This window comes from Atheta coriaria, unplaced genomic scaffold (genome assembly GCF_025399875.1).
Source record: "Atheta coriaria isolate IRGN ID8LTWV9N9 unplaced genomic scaffold, Caltech_Dcor_3.1 hic_scaffold_3_pilon, whole genome shotgun sequence".
Taxonomy (NCBI): domain Eukaryota; kingdom Metazoa; phylum Arthropoda; class Insecta; order Coleoptera; family Staphylinidae; genus Dalotia; species Dalotia coriaria.
The window spans coordinates 3,291,259-3,301,242 of NW_027045445.1; the positions used below are offsets into that span (position 1 = coordinate 3,291,259).

Genomic DNA, 9,984 nt, shown 5'->3' on the forward strand with positions numbered 1-9,984 from the left:
TCACAATGTATTATCGTTAATAATGTGCATCCGGTCTTATTCTGATGTCTTGTATGCGAAATTAAAATGTATCAACCGCATAATGCAACCAATTATTATAACGATAACAAATATAAACATGTTCATTGTTCCATTCGACATTTCTATGATTCATCGCTCTGTATTAGCTTATGCTTCGGTTTCAATAAGATGGCGGAGACGTTTTATGTAGACGCACGTCAATGAGTGTTTGAGAATTTAATATAATTGGATAATATGACCTCGTTCACATTTGTACATTCCACACCATTTTGCAAACTAACAAAAAAGAGGAGACTATCTGTAAGATCTGTCTTTACTATTATTTAATTAATTGCCTGGTTAAATGAACTTTATAACATGTTAGGTTCACGAATTAACAATGTAGTTGCAATATGCAATCTATTTATGAACTGGAATATAAACCTGATCAAGTTAAATGGCAGATACACTTATTTGGGAAACGATTGATGCTTGCTGGACATAACTTGATGATAATGGGATACTTGTGGATAGAAATTAGCATTTTTCGCATATGGTAATATCGTAGCAGTACAGGCAGACAATGGTAATTTGCCGATAATCAAATATAAGTGTATGATACATTTCCGATGCCCACATCCAGTTTACATGACTACTAAAATGGCAATAGCGATAGACAGATAAATTAATGCGTTAATTGATAACTTTCCCATGGCTGTTAATGTATTTATCTGTAATTACCACAACATGCAATGTAAAAAGCTGTTACGAATCAATTTTGCTTATATGGTTAACTTATCATATTTAAGTAATATTATCGTCCATCTTTGGAAAGTAATATAGAAGTTGTATTTTTAAATGCGCGTTTGGGTTACACATTAAGTTCTGTTTGCCTTTGACTGTTTTGTGATCTTTGCAAGGTCTCATTTAATTAACGTATGAACAATGTTCTCTTTATGTTTCCCCGTACTTATTTGATACAATACGAGGAACGAAACAGTGCGTTAATAATAATAAATAGATAAATGTACGTCGCACCACCACGCGGTGTTCATGTGCACGGTGGCGTCAGGACGGGAACAACAAGTAATAAGCGCAACTAGTTTCATGGCTATGAATTTAATTGCATAACGTGAATGAATAATTAATTTTCAGCGTATGCTGTTATATCACGATTGCACACGAATAATTTTGATGCTTCTACTATTTTCACGAGCTGTCTTGCCCGTTTGTTTTCGTTTGCTCGCAGAACAAAAACAGTACATTTCTTGTATTATTATTATTTGTATTATTATTAATATTAGTTTTTTCGATTGCAGATGAGCCAAGAGTTCGTTCGGGCGTTTGGGAAGACTCAACATGTGAGCGCAGAATGGTGCCGCCGCTCATGCACAATCGGTCACTGCAGCATTCGGCGTCACAACGCAGCTCTGAAGATAGCTGGTGTTCGGGCTCGGAACAGGATATCTCGTCTGACGAGGAAAGCGAACGCAGTAGCACTTCGATTAGCCGCCACAATGGCCAATTGAGAAGTACATTCAGCAAAGCACGCACGCTCTGTGACAAATTGCGTGGCAGCGGTGGACTTGGTGGCGGGCCCAAAATGAGCATGGAATCGTCCACGATGCCGCTGGATGCGGTCACGACAAACGTTGGATCACAGGGGCGTCTTCTGTCGCGGTTATTTAGTATGCGACGCGGCTCGTCGCATCAATATGACATCGATAATAGTGGCGCCGAGTCACCGACTCGGTCGCAGTCCGCAGGCACCAAGCAAATGCCGCAACTGCAAGAAGTTGAGGAGGAAACGTCCTTTCTGAACTGCATGCCGCAACAGCGGCGTCTCATTCCACCTTCGCTACCGCCGCCTCCGCCAGATCTCACACCACCGCAGATCAAACGTCGTGCAATTATTGCCGCCATAGTGCACAGCGAGAATTCGTACGTCGCAACATTACATAAACTGGTCAACGATTACAAGAAGCCGCTTGAGGATAGCTCGCCACCCATTCTCAGCTCATCTAAGATAGCAACCCTTTTTTATAAACTGTCCGAAATTCTACAGTGCCATACGCTTTTTCGCGTGGCGTTAGCCGAAAACGTCAAGAATTGGGATAGGGATGAACGCATCGGAGACGTGTTTTTTGCGTCGTTTTCGAAAGCGATCGTTCTAGATATTTACAGCGGGTTTATCAACAATTTTTCTGTGGCTATGGATCTCGCCAAGATGGAGGCAAAGAGGAAGTCAGCATTAGCCGATTTTTTCAAGGTAAAACTTTATTTTCTTGCACTAAGTTCATTGCTAACAACAGACTATTCGAATTCTAGGTGAAACAAATAAGCTCAAATGATAGGCTATCATTTTTTGGATTAATGGTTAAACCGGTTCAGAGATTTCCTCAATTTATACTTTTTCTACAAGTAAGCTTGTTGCAATTTTAAATTTAAATGAATTTTTATAATCGTCGGTTTTTAGGACTTACTCAAACATACACCGCAAGGACATCACGATCGAATGTCTCTGCAGTTGGCCCTTACTCAATTGGAATCTCTTGCGGAGATGCTCAATGAGAGGAAAAGGGAGGCCGAACAATTCCAGGCTTTCAAAGAAATGCTGCGTCACATCAGCGGCAAATTTTCATCGAGACCACTCTCTGATGGCAATCGGTACCTATTACGAGAGGATAACGCAACACAATTGGTAAATTCTTCATATTTCAATTTTATGTTTACTAAAATAAGATTCTAATAATTTTCACAGGAATTTAATCAATGCGGTTTAATCACAAAAGCCAAACGACGCCGCCTACTTTTGCTTAATGACTTGGTTGTGTGCGTGTCTGTGGCAGCGCGTTCAAGCGATGATTTTGGCGTTAGCGAACGCTTGAGTTTAAAATGGATGTATCCAGTGACTGATGTTGAAATACAGGACACCATATCGTCTCCAAATTTGACGCGTATTCTTTCTTCTGGTACAAATAAAAATGGCAGTCTCAAGTCAAACGCATCATTCGATGGAACTCAGCCGCAAGTGGACAATATTGCCACGGAGATGAGTAATCTGATGCATGACTACGAGGTACTGTCTCGGATTGCTGAACTGGCTGGTTCGTTGCGAGGCACTTACAAGGAGATCAGTGCTGATACCACCAAAAAGATATTGCATCAAATTCAGAGTTCAATTCAGCACAAGGACGAAGAGATGGCGTGGGTTGATTCGTGCTGCTTGCAAATCATTGTCAAATCGAAGGGCAAAGAGGAGACGTTTACTTTCCAGACGGATAATCCGGGCATTAAGAAGGAATGGGTTACGGAATTGCGGCTAGCGCAATTAGCGTTAGATCCGAGCAATTCGCCTGCGTGGGAAGTTCCCGAACAAGAGCTTCGACCTAGTACGAAGTTGCCACTGTTCGTCAAATCACAGTCGGTGTTCAAATCGCAGCATCAAACCGAGGTATAGGATGGTTTTATATTTATAGCCTATTATAAATTATTACTCCTTTGTTTGATTGGTGAATAATGTTATGTATCTATTATTTAGGTGCGCTGCGGATGTTACTACACAACATACACACCGAAAGTGAGTTCGCGGAGAAGAAACAAGTATCAAAGTTATTTGTGGGTGTGCACAACGGATGGCGCAAGTTCGCATATTGCCATCTTGTCTCAACACGCGCAACAATCGGGCGCGCTGAAGGAAATTTGTTCATTTTCGCTTGTTGAAACGCAGGTCACTGCTATTGAATTTGTGAAAGGCAGTTCATCACCATGTCCGATTCTTGCTACCGATACTGTATGGATGGGTACTAGCAGCAGAAAAGTGATACTTTATTCGGCCGACGAACCAGAACTGCAGCAGGAACTCGCACATTGCTCTGTGAATGATAGCATCGTGCAAATAAAATATCACTGTGACAATGTGTTTGTTGCTCTAAACAACGGCACATTGCTGATATATAGACGAAATCCGATTGATGGCTCCTGGATACTGAAAGATCCGCAAGTTAAAGTTTTAGGTGGCGACCCGGTGTCGAGTTTACTACCGATAAATCTCTGCCTGTACGCCGCTTGCGGTAAAAAGGTCTGGGTCTTAAACGGCATTAGTGGAGAAATACAGAAGGATTTCAGCGTTCAGCATGAGCACGTTGGCAATGTAAATCTGATGGCGCATAGTGGCGTCGGTTTATGGATATCGCTTAAAAATTCAAGCACGATCTGCCTTTACCATACCGAAACATTTAAGCACCTACAGGACATAAACATTGCATCCAATGTTATGCGCGTTACAACAAACGGGTCCAGTAATGATTGTCTCAACAACAATCGATCACATGTTAATGTCACTTCATTATTGGCTTGCAAAGGTCTTCTATGGGTGGGCACGAACGTCGGGATTTGCTTAACTATCCCACTCCCACGTTTAGAAGGGGTACCAATTATAAGCGGTCGCGTAAACATCTCATATCACGCACACTTCGGACCAATATCATTTCTCATTGCACTGCAACCAAAGAATTATGTAAATTATACAAAGATAGATGACAATGAGAACGTGCAAGCGACTAAGCCGACTATTGAGAAACAACTATCAGATACAGAGGGCACTGCCAAACTTAGACACCATTTAACTAATAGTCCAGTCGTTTTGCGGCGAAGACGGTCGAAGGAAAATGAGATGAGATTGTTTAAAACATTGCCACGCGGTCTCGGCAGTGGCGCGTCCAAGTTTTCAACAAGCACCACATCCAGTCAGGGTTCAGGTGATACCTGCGACGTATATGGGTTATACGGTCAACTCATGTATGTTAAGGATTATGACGGCGAAGACCACATCGCGGACCAAGTGTACGAACCGTTACGAAGATCTGATCCGGAACTTGCAGCAATTCCAGCGAAAGTGAGTACGCTAGACAGAAGACTGAAAATGAAAGTAAGCCGGCCGCGTTCTCTGGATCTTTCTAATTGGTCGGTGGATTCGAGAAGTTCGAGTGTATACACTTCCTCTGGGAGTGAAGAGAGCATGGCTCGCAACTTGGGACGCAGCGTCTCTCGCAACAATTCGAATGTAAGCAGACAATTAGATGGCGTTGAAGAAGTGGAAGAAAAACCGAAGAACACTAGTAATAACAACACCAATTCCAAGACTTTGATTCGTAATAATCCACTAGATAGCCGCAGGACCGTTATAACCATTATGGGTGGCAGAGGATATGTTAATTGGCGACAGCCGTGTTGTTCGGCGGACAAGAATAAACATGGTAGTCTTCTTGGACGCAACAGTAATGACGCTCACATTGTTATTTGGGAACTGAAATTGTGATGTACTCCATTATAATTAATTCGTACACATACTACTTATATTAAACGATTGTGAGTAGGAACATAGTCCAACTGTCCACACACAATTTGCGTAATATATTCGTTATTTATTTCGTTTTATCTTATAAGGATTTGAGTAAATATATATAATAAACTGCATCTTGTTATTTATATTAAGGGAAATAACGCAAGACCATTTAGAAATGTGTAAATACATTAGATTATTATCTTACTTCAAATTTTAACTCTTCTTCGTTTATATCGCCAGTAATATTTGGAAACATCTTTACATGTATTTGTTTTATATGTTTATAATTTATTTTTTAATTAAATGTTTTTCATTTGTCCAACACGTGTATACTTGAAATAATTTGGATACCTATATTATAGCGTTTATATGTGGGTTCTGGAAAAGAACGCGTAATTTGGTAAGTAGTTAGAGAATGGTCGTATTTCAGATTTGTATGATGAAAGTATTTGTTTTCAGATGTTGTTTTTAAACATTTGAACAGATGTGCAGTATTTGTACCCATAAAGAATAAGTCAGATGAGGTAAGTTTGTTTAACAACTAAAAGTTTAAGAGTATATTACAATATGCATATATGATTTTATAAAGCCATGAGAACTGTAAATATAAATAACAAAAACAAGTAAGGTTTGATAAGAGAGCGTTGCGGCTCAGGTGCACGCAGGATACGCTACGGTGCCGTAGGTCGTTGGTTCGATCTCCAGTTCAATTAGGAAATACCTGGTGTAATCTTATGCGCGTGGAGCGAGTGCAACATCGTTGAGCTGCGTTGCTGTTTTTACAAAGTTGAATAATGTAAAAACATAAATAGAAGAATCAAATATCAATAATAAAAACACTCGGTGGTCGAGTGGGTACGTGCACCTGCTAGCATGCCCGTGGACACGGATCGAATCTCAGGTATAGAAGGCATTTTTCCCAAATATAAAAATATCAGGTGTAATTTGGGTTGCATATATGAATTGCAACGAAATATAAGAGAAATTGAAATACAAGTGAAGGCAATAAGGAGAAGTAAGAAAGTAAAAGTAGAACGAGAGAATAGGAGAAGATAGGAAGAGAACAGAGAGTAGAGTAGAGAAGAGGAGGAGATTGAGGAAAGAGAACAGGGGAGGATCAGATTTTTAAATTTTTTGGCCCGTGTCGTTAGACAGTTTAAGGTCGATGCGTCCATTGCTCCCGGCCCATCCTACAGCTACGATGTCTCTGCGCTTCATCCCCAGGGTTTTTAGGCATATCAACAATTTTTATGGTGGGGGATCACCCCCAGAGAGAGGGAACTCCTTATAAGGACAATCCTTATAAGGTCTTGTAAAAATATTTCTAAGTTTTAAGTCGCCTCAAGTCGCCACTTAAAAATATTCATACAAGTTCTGACCTGTAGCTGAAATGAAAGAACTAGCACGCAAATCACACAGGATACCTTAACAATTTTTATAGTGGGGATCATCCCCTGAGAGAGGGCACTCTCTTTGAGACCTGTACCTGAAATGATAGATAGGGTTACATACAAACCATAAGTCAAAACCTTTCTTAAAATTTCTTTATTAACAAATACAATTTGATACAATACAAGTTTAGATATTGAAACAGGACTTACGACCTGCATAGCCGCGCACATGCCAGCAAGTACTACTTCATAAATTTCTACCGGAATAATGAAATTAGTAAATAGCTAATAATTTTCTAGGTGATTGAAAATGGAAACAAATATACAGGGTGTCACAAAAGGAAAATTTAAAGGTGCAAACAAAAAACTCTCAACACCACAAACGCCGCTTGTTTTCACTCGACGGTCAGGGAAACTAATATACCGGGTGTTCCAGGAAGAAAATTCTATGTTCAAAACAGAGAACACTCAAAACTCACTACTAAAGGTGATTTTATACGTGCTGTTAGGAAAACTAATATGTAGTGTGTTACAAAAAGAAAATTTTAGAAACTGAAATGGGAGTCAATATTCACAATATGAAGAGGGAAATTTACAAATTAATAACAATATTTTAATATAATATCAGAGATTTTACCGGAAAAACATCGGAAAATTGAGCAAAAAGGTGCTACAAAAATAAACATAGCGGTTAAAGACGATAAAAATAACTATTTCTTTGTAAATATTAAAATATACAGCGACTGCAAAAACGATAAACTATTCACCGTTCAAGATTTTATATCAACAAGAAATTATTAATTTAATGATGCAATACGGTTAAAAATGCCGACGGCAAAGTAAGCGTGGCCGACCACATGAATATTGTCATATTAATAATCCTCATATAATAATAATAACCGTGCTTGTAATACTTAAATCAAGCATGTTATTTTCGGAAACGCGACTAAGAAGAATTGTGATGAAAAATGCCACCACGTGTTTTCCGCGAAAAATTTTAATTATCCACCTACCTCTGCATTAATGAGGAGATTTTCTATCCTGTAATATATTCAATCAACTGAAAACTCGCGCAAGGTCTAACGGACACTTATTTCTCACTTAAGAAGACTCTAACCGCTATAAATCAGTAAACAAAACAGGCACACATGCCCAATGCGAATATTTTGCCGATGGCCGAAAGAATACACGACTATTAATCCAATTAAAATCTTAAAACGCGTGGCGATTAGAGAGACAAGCTTGCGGACCACGCAGTGAAACAACTGCCGCGTGTGCTGCGCATAGCCGGGTACAAGGCCAGTATGCAGCGATATCACGCGTCAGTCGAACAAAAATGTTGTTTATACACAAGCATACTGATAAACACGAAGTTGAGAAGCGAAACTAAAAATACACAATGTTGAAATACACATACACGAAATTTACTCTTACTTTCAATATTTCTCGGCATTCGAAAAGAATAAGCGGTTAAGTTGGAAATCTATGAGATGAAATTTTAATTCATAAGAAAAAATGGGCAAATGGATAATTTTTATCGAGGATTTTCAATAATGAATATTTCTTAAACTAAAAGCGATAGCAACCAACGAATTGCTGATTTTAGATTGGAAAATTCTCTATCTGATAAAAATATAAAATACGAGGTCTGCAGTAGAAGTGACTCGTGTTCAGGGCACCGTAAGAAGGTAGCGGTAGAAGTGACTCGTGTTCAGGGCACCGTACGAGGCTAGCGGTAGAAGTGACTCGTGTTCAGGGCTCCGTACGAGGCTACCGGTGGAAGTGACTCGTGTTCAGGGCACCGTATGAAGGTAGCGGTAGAAGTAACTCTTATTCAGGGCACCGTACGAGGCTAGTGGTAAAAGTGTCCTTTTTGTGTTTTTCGTTGTCTAATTTATGCTGTTTTAGGTGTCTAGCGGCCGAACCTGATGTCGTAGGACAACGTTTTTTTCACCAAATGATAGGTAATAAAATTCTCTATCATTTACGTAACTTGTGGGTTAATCCCTTGGGAAACCTATGAAAATGCCCTTTTTGTGTTTTTGTTGTCTAATTTTTGTTGTTTTAGGTGTCTAGCGGCCGAACCTGATGTCGTAGGACAACGTTTTTTTTTCACCAAATTGTAGGTACTAAAATTCTCTATCATTTAGGTATGTAACATGTGGGTTTACTCGTATCCCTTGGGAAACTTATGAAAATGCCTTTTTTGGGTTTTTGTTGTCTAATTTTTGTTGTCTTAGGTATCTAGCGGCCGAACCTGATGGCATAGGACAACGTTTTATTCACCAAATTGTAGGTACTTACATTTTAATATATTGTGAGTATATATACATTACTTGAAGGTAGCATCACATGTATAAGGTAACCGACGGGTGAAGCATAATCTTAAATTGATTGAATATCTGGCGGAAAACATCTAAATCAACAGACGGCAAGCGACGGCGCGTAGCAACACAGTGTTAAAGACGATAAAAATAACTATTTCTTTGTAAATATTAAGATATACTGAAACTGCGAAAACCAAAAACTATTCACCATTCAAGATTATATTTCAACAAGAAATTATTTAATTAATGATGCAATACGGTTAAAAATGTTTACGTGATCATCGAAAACATGACCGAACCGACGACCGACGGCAAAGTAAGCGTGGCCGACCACATGAATATTGTCATATTAATAATCCTCAGATAATTTTTTAAAACCGTGCTTGTAATAATTAAATCAAGCATGTTATTTTCGGAAACGCGACTAAGAAGAATTCTTATGAAAAATGCCACCACGTGTTTGTAATCTAAAAAATTAATATCCCTCGAATTGAATAATCAATTTAAGTTAAACCACCTCTGCATTAATGAGGAGATTTTCTATCCTGTAATATATTCCATTAACTGAAAACTCGCGCAGAGATTATCACTTATTTCTCACATAAGAAGACTCTAACCGCCATAAATCAGTAAACAAAACAGGCACCCATGCCCATTGCGAATATTTTGCCGATGGCCGAAAGAATACACAACGATTAATCCAATTAAAACATCAAAACGCATGGCGATTAGAGAGACACGCTCGCGGACCACGTGGTAAAACAACTGCTATGTGCGCTGCGCGTAGCCGGGTACAAGGCCAGTATGCAGCGATATGACGCGTCAGTCGAACAAAAAAGTTGTTTATACACAAATTCACCATGTTGAAATACACATACACGAAATTTACTTTTACTTTCAATATTTCTCGGCATACGAA

General features: G+C 39.1%; 1 protein-coding gene across 4 annotated transcripts in view; it reads left to right on the top strand.

The window, feature by feature from the left end:
- LOC135803797 (rho guanine nucleotide exchange factor 10) overlaps positions 1–5,669 on the top strand; it is a 72,835-nt gene extending 67,166 nt beyond the window's left edge. For all 4 annotated transcript variants that reach the window (XM_065317496.1, XM_065317498.1, XM_065317497.1 and 1 more), the window contains 5 exons: positions 1,320–2,269; positions 2,329–2,421; positions 2,477–2,701; positions 2,762–3,454; positions 3,542–5,669. In XM_065317496.1, the coding sequence (XP_065173568.1) occupies positions 1,320–2,269; positions 2,329–2,421; positions 2,477–2,701; positions 2,762–3,454; positions 3,542–5,320 (3,740 nt within the window). In that variant the 3' untranslated portion in view covers positions 5,321–5,669. The remainder of the gene's footprint in view (positions 1–1,319; positions 2,270–2,328; positions 2,422–2,476; positions 2,702–2,761; positions 3,455–3,541) is intronic.
- Positions 5,670–9,984: the final 4,315 nt, after the last annotated feature.